This window comes from Pan troglodytes, chromosome 11, assembly GCF_028858775.2.
Source record: "Pan troglodytes isolate AG18354 chromosome 11, NHGRI_mPanTro3-v2.0_pri, whole genome shotgun sequence".
Taxonomy (NCBI): Eukaryota; Metazoa; Chordata; class Mammalia; order Primates; family Hominidae; genus Pan; species Pan troglodytes.
The window spans coordinates 110,129,748-110,155,241 of record NC_072409.2 but is presented as its reverse complement, the minus strand read 5'-3'; the positions used below and the strand labels follow the sequence as shown (position 1 = coordinate 110,155,241).

Genomic DNA, 25,494 nt, shown 5'->3' with positions numbered 1-25,494 from the left:
CATAATAAAGTTTTGCCTAGCTCCAGTAAGAGATAGGATGATATAACTTTTAGGTGGTATTGTATGGTCAGTCCATTGTTAAACAATCCCATGTCTCTATAGTTTTGGGGTGGCTGATACAGTATAGGACAGTAATTGCCTTTGAACTGTTCTTATTGCGTAGGCAGGTGGGGGAAGCTAAAAGAGCTGAATTGAAAATGTCAGTGTGTGCATCTTCCATTTCTTCCTCCATTTTTTGTTTTCGGACCCACTCTGCAGTGGGAGAGCAGCTGTTAAAGTCTCAATCAGCTGACCCATTTTTAAACCTTGAGATGGATGCTGGCATCTCCCACATCCAGCGAAGTCAGAGCTGGCTCAGCAACATTGGCCCCACCCATCATGAGACAGACACAGCTTCATCCCATGGACCACAAATGCAAGATGCCTTCTTGTCACCTTTATCTAATAAAGGTAAATGTAATTTTAAATCCTAGCTCTTCTTCAGTTCCTTTGAAGAAAATGTATGTGCTATAGCACTTCAGAGACAGACCTTCACTCTTTTTCTATCGTGATGGAGGATTAACCATTTGTATCCACTGGAGAGGTAGAAAGTTTGTAGAACAAGGCCAAACTGACCTTGACTGCACTTTGCCATATTTATTTTATGTGAACAAAATAAATAGTACAGATCAACATTAATAGATGAATCTTTGTAAATCAATTTTGATGATAAGGAAACACTAACTTTGAGCCCCAAGTAAGCAAAATGTTATCCTCATATAAAGAATTCCATTTTTATCATAATTAGATGTGGATCATAACAAATTTTACTGCATTATCATTTTTATGTTTTTTATTTATTTTTCTTTTGGAATATGTGAGGAGGTAATGTTTTTTATTTCATCAATAAAAATTGTGCACATTTGCTTTTTCTCTTGCTATATAAGTTCCTACATAATATCCTTGATTTTGCCTCTTGGCCTTAAAAGCTTGTAGTATTTACTATCTGGTGCTTTTACCAAAAAATGTACACCAACCTCTGCTCTGTAGTAATGGGTAAATCACAAACTGAAGAGGTTTTGAAGCAATTTGTGTTGGCATAGGGTTATATAGTATAGGAGCTTAAACAACAATTTGTCTGAGTTTGCAGTTTTTTTAGTGGCCAGGCATTTGTCTAATGTTTGATTATCAGTCTGTCATCACTATTACCTGAGCTTCTGCTATGTGAGGAGGCTTACAGATCTCATTAGTTTTGTTTTAAATTGTGGTACAATACACAATTTAACAGCTTCACCATTTTTAAGCAGTTTGTAGTGTTAATTACGCCCACATTGTTCTGCAATCAGCCTCCAGAATGCTCTTCATCTGCAAAACAAAAACTCTGTATATGTTATTTAATAACAATAGCTCCTCATCCCTTCTTCCCCCAGCCACTGGCAACCACCATTTTATTTTTTCTCTGAATTTGACTATTCTAGGTACTTCATATAAGGAAATCATATAGTGTTTGTCTTTTTCTGACCAGCTTATTTCACTTAGCATAATGTCCTCATGTTCATCCTTTTTGGAGCATGTTTTATTCCTTTGTCTGCAGATACCACGTTTTGTGTATTCTTCTGATGATGGACACTTGGGTTGCTTTTACTTTTGGCTGTTGTGAATTATGCTGCTGTGAATGTGGGTATATAATATTTCTGTGAGACTCTGTTTTCAGTTATTTTGGGTATATATATCCAGAAATGGGACTGCTGGGTCATAATTCTACTTGCATTTTTTTTGAGGAATCACCATAATGTTTCCCATAGCAATTGCACCATTTTAAATTATCAGCAGTGGACAAGGGTTCTATTTTCTCCACATCTCACCAACACTCACTTTCAGTTTTTTGATAGTAGTCATCCTAATGGGTGTGAGATGGTGCCATTACTTTAGAAAACTTTTTTAAAGAGATAATTTCAAATATATTAAAAAGTACAGTTAATAATATAGTGGGTTCTCCTCCCTCCCCCATGTGGCCGTCACTCAGCTTACATCACTAATGGCCACATATGTTTGTTGTACCTCCCCACTCTTGTATTAACTGAAGAAAATCCATGACATATTATCTATAAATATTTCAGTTTTTTTCCTACAAGGACTCTTTAGGAATTATGACCAAAATACCATTATCATCCCTATAAAAATTTGATAATTCCTTGGTACCATCAAATATCCATTAAGTATTCAGATTTCTAATTGTTTCATAGACATCATAATTTTGTATAGGTTAAGATTTCAATAAGGTTCACATATTGTGATTTGTGTTCTTAATTCTCTTTTTAAGTGGATGTTCCCCCACCCTCTCCTTTTCCCTTCCTTGCAGTTTATTCATGGAAGAAATTTGGTTTTGTGGATTTTCTCACAATAATGATTTTGCTTATTACATCTCCATGGTTTAGTTTAACAGTTTCCTCTATTTCCTGTAGTAGCTGAATGTAAAGACTTGGTCAAACTCTAGCTAGATTTTATTGAGGGAGGTGAGGAAGACTGCTTCATAGGTGGTGGTAGTATATTTTTCCATCTAAAGGGTACATAATGTCGGTTATCTAATTCTTTCTTTAAATGTCTTCTATGTTCACATGGTAATTTTAGCCATGGATTTCATGTTTTAGTTTCAAGATCCTGAGAAATCAACACCTGAGGAACAGCTAATATTTAAAATTAAAGGAAAATATATTTTCTCCACGAAGTTGGTTGTAACTTTTGGCAATTCTTCATCAGGTGATGAATGCAGTATTGGTTCAGCCACAGACTTGACTGAAAGTAGCTCCATGGTGGATGGCGACTGGACAATGGTGGATGAAAATTTCTCTACACTCAGTTTAACTCAGTCAGAGCTGGAGCACATTTCCATGGAGTTGGCCAGTAAAGGGCCTCATAAATCCCAGGTCCAGCTTCGGTGAGTTTCTTGGCTATTTGAAATCACAGAATGCCTACTCAGAGTATTTGGGCAAATAGGTATGGGGCTACTCTCCTAATAGTCATTGCACTTCTGTACATCTTATAGATCTTCCTTCGCATAAATCATTTTGTTTCTGCTTATATTTAGGTATTTGCTACACATTTTCATGGAGGCAGGGTGCCTAGACTGGTGCATCGTTATAGGCCTGATTCTTAGAGAATCCTCAATAATCAATCAGATTTTGGTTATTACACAGTCTTCAGAGGTAGATGGAGAGATGTTACAGAACATAAAGACAGGGCTCCATGCAGTGGACCGATGGGCCTCTACAGACTGGTAAGTGCTGCTTTCCTTAGGCTTGGTGTCCTTCCATGTCTTTTGGTGAATCCTGTCCTTTCACATTAAGGCCTAGTTATGGTTCATGTATTACATTTTATTTATTTATTATATATTATTTATTCTATGTTCATTTTTAAGCTACTTTCTTTAGTAATCATTCTATACCCAGCTATTTAAATGGATAATTCCATCGAGTAAGGTTACACTGTTGGTCAGTGTATAATTTATAGTGTGAATGTATATCACTGACTTAAGATTGATGCAGTGCAAATGAGCTTAGAATTAGACTGGAACTTCAGATTTGCATCCCTGTGAAATTGAAAGCAATGGTCTACAAATATCTACTTGAAAAGATTCAAACTTAAGGTCCATGTGAATTTAACATTCCATGGCAGTTACAAGCAAATCCAAATTAGAGTTGTGGTTGCAGTTAAGAGCCTTGGACTCTAGCCCTGTCTTTATTACCAGTTAATGTGTGTATTTGGAGCTAGTTACTTCCCTTAGTTGGATCCGGTTTTCCTTAATTGGCAAATGCATTTAGGTTAAATGTTGTCTGAAGGTCCTTTTTCAAGTCTAAGCTCCTGTTGGCCTTTCAATTGTAAAATATAATTTTTAGTTGTAATACTGGTTCTAAAACATCAGCCTTTGCCCCTAATGCTTAGAAACTTAAGCCTCAGGCTTATGCAATGTGCCCTCTGCTGGGCAGGACACCCAAGAAGCCTTTCCTCCCTACCTTCTTTGCCTCCTCTCCCCCCTCCTAATCTATCATTGTCTTTACCATATCATTGTTCAGTAGAAGTTCACCCGTAATGTTCTACCAAACCTTTTGAATTATGGCAGATGAGCTAATGTTTTTTTCTCTACATAGTCCTGGATATAAGCCATTTTTAAACATCATTAAGCCACAACTGCAGAAGCTCAGTGAGATAACAGAAGAGCAGGTCCAGCCAGATGCCTTCCAACCAATAACTATGGGTAAGACTCCAGAACAGACTAGCCCCCGGGCAGAGGAGAGCAGGGGCTCCTCCAGCCATGGAAGCATCCCCCAGGGTGAAGTTGGAAGCAGCAATATGGTCAGCCGGAAAGAGGAGGACACAGCCCAAGCAGAGGAGGAAGAACCTTTTCGGGATGGGACTTACGACTGTTCTGTGTCCTAACAGTGAGGTTCCATCACAAAGGGGCAGTATTAATTAGCAGCAGCGTGCAACTCAGTACGTTGTAACATAGTTGGATGATTTAACAGAACTCAGTTCAGAGACTCTTTGGTAAGTATTATTAGATTTTAACTAATTCTTTCTTGTCTAAGAAATCTTTTTGACTCCATAAAAATGTGATATAAAGCATCTTTCATAAAAAAATTTTAAGCTGCAGAGAAAAGTAAATATTGTACAGATGTACATGAGAATATTTTGGTTTTACTCAAAGGTTGGTAGCTCTTAAACCACAGGAGTTGTTTTGCCCCAGGTGAGCTTACTTTTTCACTACTTACATCTTCTCACATTTCCCGGTTCTGCATTATGTCCAGATTGCTTTTTAAAAAATAAATGCTAAGGTGCTTGCTATAGTCTATCAGGTACTTGAGCTACCTGTTTGCTCCCTTGGATACAGCTGGACTCTTTAATCAGTCCTCCTGAATAGATTGCTACCCTGGGGCACAATATGTGCCAGTGTGATGGAAACATTCTCCTTGGCTTTACTAGCCAGTCAAATCCCAGTCCAGAATTGATGGAAGCTATTTACCTGTGAGTTAATGTGCTTGTCTGAGCAAGCTTGATTCCCATTAGACCAATGTGGGCAGAGGTCTGAGGGGGTTCTTCTCAATTTTGCTGTTAGATACCACTAAACTCTTTTGTATTAAAGAACAGTATCTTTTTGTGAATACTCTTGTGTAAATATACTCAAAGGCACTGTTCATATTTTAGGGCTTGTATTATAATTTGCAAGGTTTTAATGCTGGATTCTGCATGTCTACACATACAAAGACAGGGCTTGCTCCTCTGCAAAACTGAGGAAGACAGGTTTATTGGCTTGGTCATGAAGTAACAGAAATGGTCACACTGATCATGAAATGCAGCAGGTTTTGTGCAACTTAACATAGTCTCTTATTTATTGCTTTTGTAAATTGAATAAAGATGGACTTCTATGTAAATAGACTGCTGAATCCTGTATTATCACGGCTACTAAAAATTAGTGTGTAAAGAATGCATTCTTCATTGTAAACTTAAAGTATTTTATGTACTTCTAGAAATGACTTAAATTTGTTTTCATACATTATGAAAACAACTGCATACTCCTTAATTGCTTTAAACACCCATCCACTGTATGTAATTCTAATTACCTTATAACAGTATTAAGACAGCTTATTTGTACTGTGCAATTTGAACAAGGAATGCAATGTTATTTTTTACAAAAAACAAACTTGTTTATTTTTATAATAACGATGTATTTGATGTGGACCAAATTCGTACCACTATCTAAAATAGCCTCTTTTCTCATAGTGCAGTTGTAGTTTAGAAACAACACTTGGTCCTCTCTCCTTCCTTTTTAAAGTAAATGGCTAGATTTAGTTGTCTTAGCCAGGTTTCCTTTGAAGAGAAACTCAAAACCATTTTGAAACTGCTTAGTTCAGAATATTCAGAATACATCGAAGTATTTAAAATTACTGAGTTGGGTAATTTACTATCATTTACTTTTTACATTACAAGTGCAATAATATTTCACAAAATGAAACTCCCGAATGGGTGGAGTATGTGATTATTGGTACCTGGTCCTTCTGGTGCTATTTTTATTTAAGTCTTTGTTTCAAACCACCTTTCCCTGAATCTTAAGATAATGTTTTGCATGTGAGTACATGCAGCCCAGCAAGAAACTAAACTGAACTCTCTTCTCCTATCCTAGTCCATTAAGGAGAAGAACCAGCATTGCTTTTGTGTTTGGTGTGAATATTCAGTCAATAAAAATGATTTACCATTATAAAGAGCTGTGATCTTTTCAAGTATCTGAAATAAAACACTGTGCTGCTGAGTTCATCTCAAACATTCTTGAAAGCAGGGCACCAGTAAGTTAACTGTATTCCTGTGGGTTAGGCCGTGAATGAATCATTTCTTTTATACAATATTGTTTTACAACTAATAGAGATAGGAGGCCCCAAGGCAAGAAGTTTGGCAGGTTTACAGAAAATCTGGTAATTTATTTGTTATATACTTTAATTTTTAAAAACCCATTTTTATTGTGGTGTTTGGTTCACATATCAACTGTTTAAGCCATAATTTTAGCCAATGAATTTAAATATTCAGTATAACTATTTGAGGTTTACTAGATGCATTTATTAATAAATTATTTGCTGAAACCAAAACAAGTCATTGGGGTGTGGGAACAAAATCAACCTTTGCTTGTAATTAAAGTTGCTGCTATTTCTGTAATGTGTATTTTTCTCCCCTTGGTAAAGGGCAATAAAACCATTACACAAACTTTGGTTTATTCATCATCTCAGGTTAACAGCCACGAAAATCATCTTTTCATTATATAATTCTGCTTCTTAGAATTTTCCTTATGAAATGAAATTCAGACAGATTTATTTAAAATATTTATTTATATGTAGATTTAGAATGACAGCATCAAGAGTTGGCAACATCCTAGATGGCTGACAGTAAAATACTGGAGGAAACAGCCCATGTCGATGACATGGAAAATGTTCAAAATATAATGAAGGAATGACAGAAAATTATGTATACCTTAAGATACCTACCAAGCAAACAAAATTTTACATGTAAGTATAGAGGAACCTAGGCGTCATTTCTAATAAGTGGGATTAAAAAGTACTTTGACTTTTTCCCATTTTCCTAATTTCAGTCTCCATGGATTTGCCTATTCTGGACATTTCATATAAATGGAAACATATAGTATGTGAACTTTTCTATCTCACTTCTTGGCACCAAAGCATGTTGTTATTTTGGCTGTAGCCATCCAAGTTGTATATGAAGTAGTGTCTCATCATAGTTTCGATTTTCATTTACCTAATGGTTAATATAAATCTTCTCGTAGGATTATTAGCCATTAGTCTATTTTTGAAGAAAAATGTCTGTTTAATTAGGTCGTTTCATTGTTGATTTGCTGGAGTTCTTTATATATTCTGGATACTACTCTTTTATGTACATATAAATTGCAAATATTTCTTCATTCTGTGGGCTTTTCACTTTTTTAGGTTTCAATATTCAAGTTTTTTTTTTAAGTAATGTTAATTACAGCATTTGAAGGGGAGGATCTAATTCCACACAAAATGGAAGACTCTAAAATGTACCCATTAAATACTGCTAAAAAAAAAAAAAACAAATTGAGTGGTGAGAATACAACAGAAGTCTGATTTAGATTGAGTGTTGTCACCATGTGATTACAATCACACAGACTCTGAATCACTTCACTTTCTCCATAATGTCCTTTGAAACACTGTTTTTAAGTCCACCTTATTTTTTCTTTGGTTGCTTGTGCCTAATCCAGGGTTATGAATATTTACCACTAAGTTTTAATAATTTTATAGTTATATCTCCTACATTTAGGTCTTTGATCCACTTTGAGTTAATCTTCATATATGATATGAAAGAGAGATCTGACTTCATTCTTCTAACATGTGGCTATTCAATTGTCAGAGCACCATTTATGGAAAGGATTTTTTTCCCATTGTCAAAAATCAACTATAGAGGTATGGGTTTATTTATAGATTCTTAATTGTATTCTAATGATCTATAATATCTTCTTATGCCAATACCACATTGCCTTGATTTCTGTTGCTTTGTAGGAAATTTTGAAAGTGAGAGTCCTAAGTTTGTTTTTTCTAGGCTGTTTTGGCTATTCTAGGTCCCTTGTATTTCCATATGAATTGCAGGATCAGCTTGTCAATTTCTATACTAAAATAAAGGCAGTTGGGATTTTCATAAGCGTTGTATTCATGACATAAAGCAATGTGGAGAATATTGCCATATTAAGCCTTCCAGTCCATGAACATGAGATGTCTTTCCATTTATTGGGTTTTTAATGTCTTTTAACAGTGGATTATAATTTTTGCTAAGTCTCATACTTTTGTTAGATTTATTTCTAAGTAAGTATTGCTACTGCAAAAAAATGGAATTTCCTGTTTTTGGATTGTGTATATAAATACAATTGCTTCTGTATATTGACATTGCATCATGCAACATCAAACATTTTCTTTTTTGTGGATTCCTTAGGATTTTCTACATTGAAGGTCATGTTGTTTGCAACCAGAGATAGTTTGAACTCTTCCTTTTCAATCTGGATGCCTTTTCTTTCTTTCTCCTGCCAAACTGTCCTGGCTAGAGCCACTAGTACAATGCTTATTAGGTGGCAATAGTGGATATCCTTGTCTTCTGATCTTAGGGAGAAGCTTTCTCTCATCACTAATTATGATGCTAGCTGTGGGTTTTTTATTGATAAGCTTTATCTGGTTGAGGATGTTGCCTTCTGTATAGTTTGTCTTTTACAAAATCCAAATCCCTTCCATGATAAAAACACTCAACAAACAAACATACATTGCATCTACTGAAGTAGTCATGTGGTTTTTGTCCTTTATTCTATTAATATGGTACATTACACTGATTTTCAAATGTTTTTAAGACAGAGTTTTGCTCTGTCACCCATGCTGGAAGGAAGTGGCGCAGTCATGGCTTGCTGCAGCCTCAAGCCATGACCTCCTGAGCTCAAGCCATCCTCCTACCTCAGTTTCTATAGTAGTTGGGCCCACAAGCACACACCACCATGCCCTGCTAAATTTTGTGTTTTTAGTAGAGTCAGGGTTTTGCCATGTTGTCCAGGCCAGTCTCAAACTCCTGGGCTTAAGCAATCCACCCACCTCGGCCTCCCAAAGTGCTGAAATTAAGCATGTGCCACCGCACCTGGCCAACTTTCTGTTAAACCAACCTTGCATTCCTGGCATAAATTCCATTTGGTCATGCTGTAGAGCCAAATTGGAGAAAAAAGAAATTATTACCAACATGTTATGTTTTTACAAGTCAAATATGGAAGTATAAGTGTCAAAAAATACACTGAGACACTCCAAAAATCCCTACGTATTTCAACTAAAAAGAGACATTAAGAGCCATAACTGGGATTGCTGGCAAGATGGCTGAATAGGAACAGCTCTGGTCTGCAGCTCCCAGCGAGATCGACACAGAAGGCGGGTGATTTCTGCATTTGCAGCTGAGGTACCTGGTTCATCTCACTGGGACTGGTTGGACAGTGGGTGCAGCCCTGTGAGGGTAAGCCAAAGCCAGGGTAGTTTGTTGCCTCACCTGGGAAGCGCAAGGGGTCGGGGAACGCCTTCTCCCAGCCAAGGGAAGCCATTAGGGACTGTTAGGGACTGTATCTTGCAATCCAGCCCAGATAGATACTGTGCTTTTCCCACAGTCTTTGCAACCCACAGACCAGAAGATTCCCTCCAGTGCCCACGCCACCAGGGCCCTGGGTTTCCAGTACAAAACTGGATGGCTGTTTTGGGCAGACACAAAGCTAGCCGCGGTTTTTTTTCCATACCCCAGTGGCACCTGAAACACCAGTCAGAACCATTCACTCCCCTGGAAAGGGGGCTGAAGCCAGGGAGCCAAGTGGTCTGGTTCGGTGGGTCCCACCCCTACAGAGCCCAGCAAGCTAAGATCCACTGGCTTGAAATTCTTGCTGCTGGCACAGCAGTCTGAGCTTGACCTGGGATGCTCCAACATGGGGGGGGAGGGGCATCCACCATTGCTGAGGCTTGAGTAGGCAGTTTTACCCTCACAGTGTAAACAAACAAAGCCACTGGGAAGTTCAAAATGGGTGGAGCCCACTGCAGTTCAGCAAGGCAACTGCAGCCAGATTGCCTCTCTAGATTCCCTCCTCTCTGGGCAGGGCAACTCTGAAAAAAAGGCAGCCCCAGTCAGGGACTAACAGATAAAACCCCCACCTCCCTGGGACAGAGCACTTTGGACAAAGGGCAGTTGTGGGCGCAGCTTCAGCGGACTTATTTAAACGTCCCTGCCTGGCAGCTCTGAAGAGAGCAGCGGATCTCCCAGCACAGCATTTGAACTCTGATAAAGGACAGATTAACTCATCAAGTGGGTCCTCCCAGTAGGTGCCAACAGACACCTCATACAGGAGAGCTCTAGCTGGCATCTGGCGGGTACCCCTGTAGGACGAAGCTTCCAGAGGAAGGAACAGGCAGCAATCTTTGCTGTTCTGCAGCCTTCACCAGTGATACCCAGGCACACAGGGTCTGGACTGGACCTCAAGTCAACTCCAGCCAACCTGCAGCAGAGGGCCTGAATGTAAGAAGGAAAACCACCAAACAGAAAGGAATACTATCAACATCAACAAAAAGGACGTCCACTCAAGAGAACCCAGCTGAAGGTCACCAACTTCAAAGGTAGATAAATCCACGAAGATGAGGAGAAAACAGCACAAAAAGGCTGAAAATTCCAAAAAGCAGATCACCTCTTCTCCTCCAAAGGATCACAACTCCTTGCCAGCAAGGGAACAGAACTGGACAGAGAATGAGTTTGACAAATTGACAGAAGTAAGCTTCAGAAGGTGGGTAATAACAAACTCCTCCAAGCTAAAGGAGTGTATGTTCTAACCCAATGGAAGGAAGCTAAGAACCTTGAAAAAAGGTTAGACGAATTGCTAACTAGAATAACTAGTTTACAGAAGAATATAAATGACCTGATAGAGCTGAAAACAACAGCACGAGAACTTCATAAAGCATACACAGGTATCAATAGCCGAATTGATCAAGTGGAAGAAAGGATATCAGAGACTGAAGATCAACTCAATGAAATAAAGCAAGAAGTCAAGATTAGAGAAAAAAGAGTGAAAAGAAACAAACAAAGCCTCCAAGAAATATGGGACTACGTGAAAAGGCCAAATCTACATTTGATTGGTGTACCTGAAAGCAACAGGGAGAATGGAACCAAGTTGGAAAACACTCTTCAGGATATTATTTAGGAGAACTTCCCCAACCTAGCAAGGCAGGCCAACATTCAATTCAAGGCAGGCCAACATTCAATTCAGGAAATACAGAGAATGCCACAAAGATACTCCTCGAGAAGAGCAACCCCAAGACAGAATCATCAGATTCACCAAGGTTGAAATGAAGGAAAAAATACTAATGGCAGCCAGAGAGAGAGGTCGGGTTACCCACAAAGGGAAGCCCATCAGCCTAACAGTGGATCTCTCAGCAGAAACTCTACAAGCCAGAAGAGAGTGGGGGCCCATATTCAACATTCTTAAAGAATTTTCAACCCAGAATTTCATACCCAGCCAAACCAAGCTTCATAAGCAAAGGAGAAATAAAGTCCTTTACAGACAAGCAAATGCTGAAATGTTTGTTTGTCACCACCAGGCCTGCCTTACAAGAGTTCCTGAAGGAAGCACTAAACATGGAAATGAACAACCAGTACCAGCCATTGCAAAAACATACCAAATTGTAAAGGCCATTGATGGTATGAAGAAACTGCATCAACTAACGGGCAGAATAACCAGCCAGCATGATAATGGCAGGATCAAATTCACACATAACAACATTAACCTTAAATATAAATGCGCTAAATGCCCCAATTAAAAGACATAGACTGGCAAACTGGACAAAGAGTCAAGACCCATCAGTGTGGTGTATTCAGGAGATGCATCTCACATGCAAAGACACACACATGCTCAAAATAAAGGGATGAAGGAATATTTACCAAGCAAATGAAATGAAAAGCAAAAATAAAAGCAGGGGTTGCAATCCTAGTTTCTGATAAAACAGACTTTAAACCAACAAAGATCAAGAGGGACAAAGAAGGCCATTACATAATGGTAAAGGGATCAATGCAACACGAAGAGCTAACTATCCTAAATATATATGTACCCAATACAGGAGCACCCAGATTTATAAAGTTCTTAGAGACCTACAAAGAGACTTAGATTCCCACGCAATAATGGTGGGAGACTTTAACACCCCACTGTCAATATTAGATCAACATGATTGTATATTTAGAAAACCCCATAGTCTCAGCCCAAAGTCTCCTTAAGCTGATAAGCAACTTCAGCAAAGTCTCAGGATACAAAGTCAATGTGCAAAAATCACAAGCATTCCTCTACACCAATAACAGACAAACAGAGAGCCAAATCATGAGTGAACTCCCATTCACAACTGCTGCAAAGACAATAAAATACCTAGGAATACAACTTACAGAGGATGTGAAGGACCTCTTCAAGGAGAACTACAAACCACTGTTCAATGAAATAAGAAAGGACACACACAAATGGAAGAACATTCTATGCTCATGGATAGGAAGAATCAATATTGTGAAAATGGCCATACTGCCCAAAGTAATTTACAAATTCAATGCTATCCCCAACAAGCTACCATTGACTTTCTTCACAGAATTGGAAAAAACTACTTTAAAGTTCATATGGAACCAAAAAAGAGCCCACATAGCCAAGACAATCCTAAGCAAAAAGAACAGTGCTGGAGACATCACGCTACCTGACTTCAAACTATACTACAAGGCCACAGTAACAAAAACAGCATGGTACTGGTACCAAAACAAGATATACAGACCAGTGAAACAGAACAGAGACCTCAGAAATAATACCACACATCTACAACCATCTGATCTTTGACGAACCTGACAAAAACAAGCAATGGGGAAGGGAGTCCCTATTTAATAAATGGTGTTGGGAAAACTAGCTAGCCATATGCAGAAAGCTGAAACTGGATCCCTTCCTTACACCTTATACAAAAATTAACTCAAGATGGATTAAAGACTTAAACGTAAGACATAAAAACCCTAGAAGAAAACCTAGGCAATACCATTCAGGACACAGGCATGGGCAAAGACTTCATGACTAAAACACCAAAAGCAATGGCAACAGAAGCCAAAATAGACAAATGGGATCTAATTAAAGAGCTTCTGCACAGCAAAAGAAACCAACATCAGAGTGAACGGGCAGCCTACAGAATGGGAGAAAATTTTTGCAATCTATCCATCTGACAAAGGGCTAATACCAGAATCTACAAAGAACTTAAACTTACAAGAAAAAAAAAAAAAAATCAAAAAGTGGGCAAAGGGTATGAACAGACACTTCTCAAAAGAAGACATTTATGCAGCCAACAAACATATGAAAAAAAAGCTCATCACCACGGGTCAGAGAAATGCAAATCAAAACTACAATGAGATACCATGTCACGCCAGTTAGAACAGCGATCATTAAAAAGTCAGGAAACAACAGATGCTAAAGAGGATGTGGAGAAATAGGAACTCTTTTACATTGTTGGTGGGAGTGTAAATTAGTCCAACCATTGTGGAAGACAGTGTGACGATTCCTCAAGGATCTAGAACTAGAAATATCATTTGACCCAGCCATCCCATTACTGGGTATATACCCAAAGGACTATAAATCATTCCACTGTAAAGACACATGCACACGTATGTTTACTGCAGCACTGTTCACAATAGCAAAGACTCAGAACCAACCCAAATGCCCATCAATGATAGACTGGATAAAGAAAATGTGGCACATATACACCATGGAATACTATGCACCCCTAAAAATGGTTGAGTTCATGTCCTTTGCAGGGACATGGATGAAGCTGGAAGCCATCATTCTCAGCAAACTAACACAAGAACAGAAAGCCAAACACTGCATGTTCTCACTCATAAGTGGGAGTTGAACAATGAGAACACATGGACACAGGGAGGGGAACATCACACACCAGAGCCTGTCAGAGGGTGGGGGGCTAGGGGAGGGACAGCATTAGGAGAAATACCTAATGTAGATGACAGGTTGATGGGTGCAGCAAACTGCCATGGCACATGTATACATATGTAACAAACCTGTACATTCCACACATGTACCCCAGAACTTAAAGTATAATTTTAAAAATTTTAAAAAGAGTCGTAACTGCATCTTGGCTAAAAACAAATGTAAATAGCCATAACTGCATCTTGACTTTATTGGCCCTAAAAGAAGAAGAGGAGTATTAGGTTAGAAATTGTTCAGCTGCTTCACCTTGTATTGAACTGTTCTGAGAGAATTCACTCAAAGTTTAAATAACTTGCACAGAGATCTTTGAACTCAAAGTTCATGCTCTATTTTGGTGAGTGGTGGTGCCCTTTCCTTCTGTGGAGATTAGAATAAGCAATGAGTCACTCTGGCTGAAAGGCAACTTCTTCCCTCCCTCCTACCCTTACTCCCAAATAAATAAAAGAACGCCCTTTACCCTTTGCTATTTTTTTGCTAATGGGGATGATTTAAAACTCCTACATAGGTGAAGCTCAACATTTACCCAATAATTTCTGTGAAATTCAGAAGTACCATTTCATTCTAAGATGAAGGATTCTAACTGAAGTAAACATTTCCATGTTGAGTTCTTTGCTCACATGAGCCATCTAGGTCTTTTAACAGCAATTAAAAGGCTCTGTGGACATGGAATAACCCTTGAAAATATGGGGATACAGAAGAACACAGATCTGTTTTTCAGTTAAAAAGATAGCAACCAGTATATTAAACAGTTTATTTCAGTAACATTGTAAGGCAACAATTAATCCTCAGTAAGTCAGCAAACCAGTGACAAGAAATTGACAAACACTCCTTCTACAGCTTCCTGAGACAGCAGGCTGGCTTGTGGCCCCCTGGGTGGTAACATCTTAAGGAATCCTATCATGTTTGTTTATATATGCTAAACTGTAAAAACAGACACTTCATGCGACAATCATTCTTAGGTCAACCACAAGAACGAACTATTTTGAAATCAATTCTTCACACTTTTTCCCTGAATATGCAGTACTGTACTACTAACATCTAATTCTGTAGAAAATAATGCATTTGTTAGTGACTTTGTTAGAGCTTGAAAAGACCCTTTTAGAAATTATTTAAATGATCACTCTTTAAAAATTTTTTTAAATCTCAGAATCTACTAATGTGACAGACAAACGGTGTGCTTAACAGAGTCATAAATACTGTGTATAATTGCTTGACCGTTTCTGGCATTTGAATGACCTCCCAGAATATTACACAAGCCCTGAGACTAGTGAGCATCTTATTACTGACCTTGTACAATACCAAAGCTTCATAATGCTAAAGAAAACCAAAACAAAAGACAATGGTTTACACAGGGAAATAACCCTAAGGCAATATGAAAACAGTCATCATTTATTACTGATAAAGAGTAAAGGCATCCTTCCCAAAGAGGGGGGGAATTCACAGGGAACACTAATTATATCAGATTAACCACAGGGATAGAAAATAGGCCCATTTTAAAAATTCATTGAGAAATTATTACTTTTTCTCCACAACTGTGATTCTATACAAAATATAAACCCTGCAAACCTTATGTGCTACCTGACAGATAAAAGTAGCAGGAGCCAGACTCTTGAAGCACTTGAGACTGATTTCTACAAAGTCCAGGAAGAGCAATGATTCCAGTGTGCAGTGCTGATGCATGTGTTAGCCTAACATGTTATTCAGCTCTGGTTGCAGCCCCATCTACATGGGCCCAGTTAGTTTTTAGGGAGTCACAGATTAGGCAGGCAATAAGGGGCATGATTTAAAAAGCACATCATACACATGAGACAAGCAGCTTCAAGGACGTTTTCTCCGGCAGTGCACACTTACTGTGCTCTTTCTATTCAGACAGATCCACAGACCACCTTTCAAGAGCATTCCTCTCTCATTTCCTCCATCACCCAAGATAAATCTAGCCACCCTTTTTTGTTAACTGTGCCTTTTCTTTCAACTTTTTGTCCTTGTTAAAACTCAATATTTGTTCAACGTTTCACATTTCCTAATGATAAAAAGAAAGCTTGCACAGTTTACCATTGATCTCACCAACGCTCTCACTGCTGGAACCAAAAAGCCATGAGAGGTACTGCTGTGATACACCTTACAAGCTACATAGCCATCTTCAAAATGAAAACCACCTTTTAAGTCCTCATGCTGCCATTACGCAGGATCTGAACCACCTACACGTACAGTGGTCTCATTCCAGTATAAGCCACAACCTCAAGTCTCAGGAAAGCCAGTCTGCTGGATAGTAAGTTACTGAGAAAAACTAATCTATTCAACTGGCTGGAAAACAAAAAGATAGGCCCAGTGCATCAATAAGATTATACCATGAAGGATTAACCTTGTATAACACAAGACTCCTATGAAACAAAGAAAAGAGAATAAATATTTATAAAATGCCCACCACTCCCAGCCTTCCTTCTACCCCAGAATAGCCCAGATGGCAGCTCAGTGCTCTGAGGAAGGAAGTTAAGGTCATGTACTGGCACAAACAATATTCTGAACCAAAAGAACCTACGAAAACCAGAGGGGTATGTGGCCAAATATTCCCCTTTTCATCTTGGTAAGATGGAGAGGGGTAACAGACATGTTTCAGAGGAAAACAGGCATAGAAAACCACCTCAGGAAAGCGGCACAGCAGTGCATCTGTGTGTCCACTTGTCAGGACAGTGAGTCACCAGCTCAGCACAGGGTCCAGGCCTCAGCACAGAGAGACAAAGCACATTTGAGAGGCTGCCTGAAGAAACAGCTTGACACAGGCTACAGCCTCAAGAGTGCAATGCTTCTCTCCCAGCCCTATGGCAATCACTTTCCAGTGACCTACACAGAGTTATATTCTCAAGGGGAATCATTACCTCAGTGAATGATATTTTACCCACCATCCACTAATACAACAAATGGTTTTGGGGCTTAAATTGGAAACAACTTTTGTCTCATTAACAATGCTCTGACAGTGTACATCTTTCTTGATCCTAAAGGGGCAGCTATTGAAGTGGTTTGTTGGCTTTTGTCCTTAAGGTCATATAAAATGACGTGTGTGTAGTGGCAGTACCCACATGTGCTGAAGTGCCAAAAGACTGGCATTTTCAAGTGTCAACAGGCCATGCATCACTGCGCCACAGCTAAACCCTTACAGTGCTTGGCCCTGAAAAGTGTTAACCCAGAAAGCTCTTTGAACATATGATCATTAAAATTCATTGACTTACGTTACAAACATCCACGTAACACAGGGAGAAACCATGTCACATGGAGTATCCACTGGGCATGTACTTAGAGCTCATCCACAAGATTAAAATACAAAGAGATCGTAGGTGCACACCCAGGCAGAGGGAAATGTCCAATCTGGGAACTTTTCCTTCAGAGCATCCAGGTGAGGGGATCTCTTGTCTTCCCCAGATAGATAGTGGGCAGCAATGGCCACGGTGACCATCTCTTCAGGATGTTCTTCTGAAACCTGCCAGAGAAAATCAATTAGTTCTCCAGTTCTCAGAAGCCAGAATACTGAACCCAAGGTTCTTGCTAAATACCACCTGGGAACCTAATCAATGAAACAAACAATGCTGGGAAATTGGCACCTGCACTTCTATCCAGAACTGCCATGCAGATGCCTGGAGGCCATGGGAGTAAAAGACAAAGTAGTCTCCTCCTTTACTTGTGACTGGGGTGCCATTGCCAAGAGACCACTGAGAAAGTGTTGACCCTTTGTGGGCTCGAACATAGAAGGACATATGGCTTGGTCCTGTAAGGTAAAAGGAAGAAAGAACAGTTAATCTTTTTAAAAGGATCAAAAAAATAACCCACAATCCAAACCAGACTTCATAAAGGCTCATGCCTGCACGACTTTAAATATACTTACTATAAACCTAATGGAGGTTTACCAGTTTGGACACTTAGTGTGAATCAACAAGGTTAAATAATGAGGTACAGGAGAAAAGGCACAGACTGTAAATGAGAAAGCCTGTGTTAAGTTGGTCCTATCACTTAACTGCTGCATGACATCAGGAATTTAATCTATGTCACAGTTTCTTCATTGAGGGGATTATATTAGAAAAAGCATATGAAAGTGTTGGCAAAACTGCAAAGTGCTATAACAGTACTGAATAGGACTGCCATTACGAACGGAGTTGTAATTTTCAGAGTTGATCATGTAACACCTTAAAATATGTTTTACTAGTTTTTCCCTTCAAGCTGGAAAATATTAGCTCAGTTCTGAAAATGGAAAATATTAGCTCAGTTCTGAAAATTTAGTCATCACTGGGAACTTCCAAGGAAACTGATGACAGTGGAAGTCAAACTAAAACTAAAATAGATAAAACTAAACAAAAACACACCCTCAGCCTAACTTAAAGACAGAGAATACCCACATTTGAAATAACCGTAAATTTTTAAATCTCAGGGAGCAATCTCACACACTTGTGCCCACCCTGCTTCTGCTGCAAGGCTTTGTGGCAAATGCAGACCAAGTAAGTCCACCCTAAATCTGAAAATACTACTATAGTGTCCAGTCAAAGAAAGGTTTACAGGGCAGGGACTTAAAAGTATATTATTGAAGTAACAGTCTTCAAAACCAAAGCTTGTCAGGGAAAAATAAAAAAGAAGGAAGAGGAATCCTTTGGCATTTGGGTGGTGAAGATGTAAAGAAGCAAAACAAAATTCAGGGTCCTGCAAGAAAAATCCAGTCAAAAAAGTTGAAAGAGATATATGTTATTCATCCACACCAACACAAACTTACTAGAGAATCTGGACTTTCTTACACTGACAGAAAAGGAAGCCATTGCTAGAAATCTTACAAAACAGCACAAAAATGAGGAAGAAAAGGATAAACAGATCCATACAGTTATTACCAAAAAAAAGTATCAGAAAATTCCTCTTGGAAAAAAAAAGAAATAACCATGAAGCAGAAGAAAATGTTATAATCACACTCCAACTACAAATATATCCATACAAACATTTGGGGATATTTAAAACCCCACCATGAATCAGAAATTCTTACTAGAAGGAAGAACTAAAAGGACCGACTAGACTCAGAAAAGAAATGGAGGAAAAAGGCAAAATTACCTTAGAAATGAAGACAATTACAAGATGCCCAACAGAATAGATTCAAAGAAAAATTTAATTAACAGTCATAAAGACAGGAGAAATACTAAGAAAATTAAAATGGGAAAAAGCAAAGTAAAAAAGGTTAGCGACAGTGGTAAAAATGGAAGGCAGGTCAAAAAGAAATATTCATTTGGTACCCCAGAAGAAAACCAAACAACGAAACAGAACTAATATTTAAAACTGTAATCCAAGAAAGCATTCCAGAAACAAAAAGAGAGCTGAATCTACACATTGAAAGAGACTACCAGGCACCTTAGAATATTAACACAGAACAAACAACTTCAAGACATAACCTAGTAAAACTATTAGATTTCAAAGAAAAAAAAAAATCTTCAAGGTCTTCAAATAAAAAGTTTGATCAAATAACTTACAAAAAAAAATTACATTGGTATCGGACCCCAAAAACAATATATAAAACAGGGCAACAATGGAACAACAATTTTTAAAAACTCAATATTGGAAAACGTGAACCAAAGATTTTATGTCCACCAACTTGTCCTTCAACTATCAGGATTACAGAAAACCAATTTTAACCATACAGAAACAGCACTCATGAGCCCTTCTTCAGAAACAGTCTAGAGAATAAGCTTCATCCAACCAACAGATAACTGTACAAACTTCAGCAAAAGAACTTTTTCTTGAGACAGGGTCTTGCTCTATCGCCTAGGGTCGAGTGCAGTGGCGTGAACACAGCAGCCCACTGCTCTATCGCCTAGGCTGGAGTCCAGTGGCGTGAACACAGCCCACTGCAGCCTTGACTTCCTTGGCTCCTTGGCTTGAGCAATCCTATTGCCTCAGCCTCCCAAGTAGCTGGGACTACAGATGCATGCTACAAACCTGGCCTTTTTTTTTTTTTTTTTTTTTTTTGGTAGAGATGGGGTCTCCCCGTGTTGCCCAGGCTGGTCTCGAGCTCCTGGGCTCAAGCCATCCTCCTGCCTCAACCTCCCAAAGTACCCCCAAAGTGAGCCACCACACCTGGCCAAAAGAACTTATTATACTGAGGATTTTAATATATCCAAATGTATTACAAAAACACTAAGGTGAAGGTATAAGACAAATATACAAATGTTACATGTTGTAACAAAAATTGGATGGAAAATGGGAGAGAGAAAGAGGAAAGTAGAATAAGCATTGCTGTTGTATGGGTTAATTGGTGGGAGTTAAAACAATACCTTTTTTTTTTTTTTTTTTTTTTTCCTGAGACGGAGTCTCGTTCTGTGGCCCAAGCTGGAGCGCAGTGGCGCAATTTCAGCTCACTGCAACCTCTGCCTCCCGGGTTCAAGTAAAATAATAGAGAATTAAAACAAATATAAACATTCATAAATGCCAGAAAATAAATGTTTTAAAGAGCATAGAAGACACCTCATAGAAAAAAGGAATATAACAAATAAAGCAACACATGTAATTATAAAATACTGTGACAACTGAGGCCAAATGTATGAGTAATAAAAATTAATGTAAATAAACCTAACTTACCCACTAAAAGAAAAACAATTTCAACTTGGCTTACAAAGCCAAACCCAATCACATACTGTATGTTTCCTGAATACAGAGAGATACAGAAAGGGTAAATAAAGGTATGAACAAAGGTATTTCAGGCAAGTGGAAATTGTTTAAAAGTCCTATCTTATTTCTCAAAACACAGAATTCAAGGCAAAGGCATTAAATATAAAAGGGGCACTTTTTAATACTGAAAGTCACAATTCACAATGAAGACATAAAATTGTGAATATCTATGCATCAGATAACATAGCAACCACTTTATAAAGAAAACTACAGGAGGCGTATAGAAGATATATACATATAAACACACAAATAAGAGACTCCAATATTCCACTCAGTACAAGACACATCAATTGAGCTTTGTGGGGTGATGGAAATGTTTTATATCTTCATAGAGATGAGGGTTACATGGGTATATATCTGCTTTTACCAAAACTAACTGAACTGTGTAAGATCTTTACATTTCATTGTATGTAAATTAGGCCTTGAAAAAAATAAAGTAAGCAAGGGGAAAAGTGATATTTAAAAATACTTTTCACTCATGAAAGTCCCAGACAACTTTCTATCAGGGGAAGAGTACTCAGAAAAAGTATAGCGTGAACAGCTGCAGGAACAGTTGAAGTGAACTTCCTATATTAGCATTCTCCAGAGAAACCAACAGGATGTGTACAGAGACACGAGAGAGAAGAGAGAGAGAGAGAGAAAGACAGAGAGAGAGAGAGAGAGAGATTGAGATTTATTTTAAGGAACTGGCTTACATGATTGTTGAGGCTGGCAAGTCCAAAATCTGAAGGATAGGCAGGCAGGCTGAAGAAAAAAGTCACAGTATGAGACTGAAGGCAGTCTGCTAGCAGAATTCCCCATTCCCTCTCCTTGGGGAAGGTCAATGTTTTTCTCAAGGCCTTCACTGACGGGATGAGGCTCACTTGCATTATGGAGGGCAATCTGCTTTACTCGAAGTCCGGTGATCTGCATGTTAATCTTACCCAGAAAATATTTTCACAGAAACATCTAGGATAGCATTGGACCAGATACCTGGGTGCTGTGGTCTACCCAAGTTGACACATAAAATAACCATCATACTTCCCAAAAAGACATTAGAAAGGGAGAGACCATCCTGGTTTGCTCACTTTTTAAAACACCTCACAAGCAAACAAACTCTTTACAGCTTCTGAAGATGAGAAAACGTCATATGTCTTAACATTTCTCCTCCTCCTTTCTCAAGCATCTGTCTCCGTACTAAGCCCAAGTAGAATGCTTTAAAAGAAAAACAGTTGCTAAATTTAACAATTCAACACATGTCTTGAGTACCCATCAAGCGCCAGTGATTATACTGGATGCCAAGAATACAGAGATAAATGAAAACCCATTCATGTCTGCCTCCCTTTAATTCTAAAGGAAAACAAAGACATAAACTACATAATCGTGATACAAGATGGTCAGTGTTACAACAGATATATACAAAGGGAGGAGGAAGTGGGAGGATGGCAGTTGCTCACTTACTTGGAAATGATGGGAGAGGAGGGCAGAGAAATCTTCATATTTTGCCAAGAAGAGAAGGGTGGAGTCTGGGTAGGAGGTAGTACCAAGAGAGTATCACTCATACCAGAAGTAAGAGTGTGTGTTGGGCACAAATAAGGGTTGGATGTGGCTATGCAGTGCAAAGGGAGTGCTGAAAAAAATCCTGAAATATACACAAAGTCCAGACTACCGAAGACCTAACATGCTTTGCCAAGGAATTTGAACTTACTCTCCAGGCAATAGGAAATCCATCAAAAGTTTTTTAATAGGGAAGTAGACATAATGAAATCGATATTTGAAAGATAAACTGGCAGCACCATAAAGAATATCCTAGAAAGAAGTTTTACAGGCCAAAACGTAAGTTAAGAAGCTGGAAGACCTAACTACTAGTTTTAAAGATGGAAAAGGGAATAAAATGTACCAAAAAAGATAAAAGTCATAATGCCAGGCCAAATGCTACTGGATCTGACAATGAACCAATATCTGACACTGAAAGTTTTTCAGTAAATCTTCTTAAAAATCATAACCAGTCTCAACTTCTTTGAGAAACAATGTAAGGCTCCTAAATTGCTGGTCAATTTAAGACTTAAACTTTAGGGCAAGAAAAACCACATGCAACTTATTAAAAGGTTTAAGAAGTCAAGGAGCAGGAAAAAAAGATGGTCATGTGACTTACCTATTGTTTAAAAGGTCAACTTGATAGAATCCCAGGGAGGGATGAACTGAGAATATTATGTTATAAGGTATCTGCACTATCATGAAGCAGTACAGTGTTAACTGAAGACAGACTTACTGCAAGCTCCATAGCAACCACTAAAATAAGTATAATTGATATGGTAAGAATATAAAAAAATAGAACAATATACAATGCTCAATTAAAACCTGAGAAGGCAAGTATAATACAGGTCAGAAACTCAGATTTTCATATAACAAAAGAAAGCACACTAGAGAGGGAATGAGGTAAAATAAAAACTCATTTTTCCTATTCTTAATTGATCTAACAGATAACAGTTTTTCAAAATAATAGCAACAATGTATGTGGTTATGTATACTTATATGTGTGCATTGTGTGTACATACTGCATATGTGCACACACGCTTCTGTATAAGAGAGATAAATGCTAGCAATGTTACAAGAGACTGGAAGGAGAAATTAGGATTATTTTGTTATTAAGTTATTCATAATCCCTCTGATGCAGAATAGTATTATTTAAAAGTGGGCTTGCATAGCTGTAAATGTGTACTGCAAACGACAGGGCAGCCACTAAAAAAGGTTAAAAAAAAAAAAAAGTAGTGTAACTGACATGCTAAGAAAGGAGAGAAAACCACATCATATAAAATGTCCAATTAAAACTACTAAAGGCAGAAAAAGAGTGGAAGACAAAAACAGGAAGAAAAAACAAGGGCAACAAATAGAAAATAGTTAACTAATATGGTAGCTATTAATTCAACTATATTAATAATCACTTTGAATGTCAATGTCTAAACATACAAATTAAAAGACAGAGCATCAGGGTGGATCAAAAAACAAGACCCCACTATGTGTTGTCTACAGAAAACCCATTTTAACTATGAAGGCACATAAATTAAGAGTCAGTGGATGGAGAACATTATACCATGCTAACACTAATCAAAAGAAAGTAGGAGAGCAATATTAATTTTAGACAAAGCTGACTTTTAAAGCAAGGAAAATTAGCAGGGATAAAGAGGGGCAATGCATAATGATAAAGGGTCAGTTCTCTAAGAAGACATAACAATCTTTAATTTGTATGTAGCTAACAATAAAGTGTCAAAATAGTTGGCAAACTCATACAACTAAAGGAGAAAGACAAATTCACAATTACAGTCAGAGACTTCAACACCCCTCCATCAATGAAAAATTCAATAGGCAGAAAACCAGTAAAAATATAATTGAACTGAACATCATCATCAATCGATTAGATCTAAGTGACATCCATAAAGCCTTCTTCCAACAGCAACAGTATGCACATTATTTTCAAGCATACTGCTTGAAATGGAACATTCATCAAGAGAGACCACATCCTGTATCATAAAGCACACCTTAACAGATTTAGAATAGAATTCATACAAAGTATGCTCTCAGACCACAATGAAATTAAACTAGAAATCAATTATCAGAAAAATAGCTGAAAAATCAAATTATTTGGAGATTAAAGAACACACTTCTACATAACAAATGGGTCAAAAAAGAAGTCTCAAGAAAAAATTTTTAAATACTTGAAACTAAATTAAAATGAAAATTCAACTTAAAATTTGTGGCATGGAACATAAGCAGTGCTTAGAAGGAAACTTATAGCAATGAATGCATATATTAGAAAAGATGATTTAAAATCAATAATCTAAGCTTCCACCTTAATAAACTAAAAAAGGAAGAACAAATTAAATCCAAAGTAAACAGAAGAAATAACTAGAACAGAACTCAATAGAGAAAACCAACTATAATCAAAAGCTAGTTCTTAGAAAAGATCAATAAAATTGATAACCCTTCAGCCAGGCAGAGAAAAAAAGAAAAGATGTAAATTACTAATATGAGAAATGAAAGAGGGGACATCACTATAGATCCCATGAACATTAAAAGGATAATTAAGGAATATTATAGACAAATTATATTTCCATAAATCTGATAACCTAGATAAAATGAACCAATTCTTTAAAAGACACAATCTGCCAAAGTTCACACCATGAGAAACTGACAACCTGAACAGGCCTAAAAAAATAATAATAATAATAAAGAGTGAATCAATAATTAATAACCTTCCAACACAGAAAAAGAACCTACCAAGCCTGCAGGGGTTCATAGGTGAATTCTACCAAACATTTAAGGAAGGAATTATACTAATTCTCTACAAAGCTTTTCAGAAGACAGAAGCAGAGGGAATACTTCTTAACCCATCCTATGAGTCCAGCATTATCCTAATACCAAAGCTAGACAACAACAATACAAGAAAACTATAAACCAGTATCTCTCATGAACATAGATGCAAAAATCCTTAACAAAATATTAGTAAATCAAATCAACGATGCATAAAAGGTTTTATACACCATAACCAAGTAGGATTTATCTCAGGTATGCAAAGCAGTCCAATACTTGAAAATCAATTAATGTCATCTATTACATGAAAAGGCTAAAAAAGAAAAATCACATGCCCATATCAATATATGCAGGAAAAGCAACTGACAAAATCCAAGACCCATTCATGATAAAAACTCTCAGTAAGCTAGGAATAGAGGGAACTTCCTCAGTCTCATAAAAAACATCTACCAAAAAACGTATAGCTA

The 25,494-nt window shown here is 37.8% G+C and overlaps 2 protein-coding genes across 19 annotated transcripts in view; one reads left to right on the top strand and one right to left on the bottom strand.

Moving 5' to 3' along the window:
* The window catches only part of RIC1 (RIC1 homolog, RAB6A GEF complex partner 1), a 173,814-nt gene that overhangs the window by 140,576 nt on the left and 7,744 nt on the right, over nt 1–25,494 (top strand). For 7 of the 10 annotated variants that reach the window (XM_063788723.1, XM_016960562.4, XM_016960564.4 and 4 more), the window contains 4 exons: nt 259–450; nt 2,740–2,917; nt 3,068–3,256; nt 4,128–6,729. In XM_063788723.1, the coding sequence (XP_063644793.1) occupies nt 259–450; nt 2,740–2,917; nt 3,068–3,256; nt 4,128–4,416 (848 nt within the window). In that variant the 3' untranslated portion in view covers nt 4,417–6,729. Of the gene's footprint in view, nt 1–258; nt 451–2,739; nt 2,918–3,067; nt 3,257–4,127; nt 6,730–6,860; nt 7,029–7,796; nt 12,002–25,494 lie in introns of those variants that run through there. The other 3 variants (XR_008537235.2, XR_008537237.2, XR_010148981.1) reach the window with 3 other exon arrangements.
* The window catches only part of ERMP1 (endoplasmic reticulum metallopeptidase 1), a 127,487-nt gene continuing 116,780 nt past the window's right edge, over nt 14,788–25,494 (bottom strand). For 7 of the 9 annotated variants that reach the window (XM_063788728.1, XM_063788731.1, XM_063788733.1 and 4 more), the window contains 2 exons: nt 17,647–17,810; nt 14,788–17,525 (listed from right to left, as the gene is read on the bottom strand). In XM_063788728.1, the coding sequence (XP_063644798.1) occupies nt 17,361–17,525; nt 17,647–17,810 (329 nt within the window). In that variant the 3' untranslated portion in view covers nt 14,788–17,360. Of the gene's footprint in view, nt 17,526–17,646; nt 17,811–20,106; nt 20,437–21,363; nt 21,482–25,494 lie in introns of those variants that run through there. The other 2 variants (XM_054658657.2, XM_063788732.1) reach the window with 2 other exon arrangements.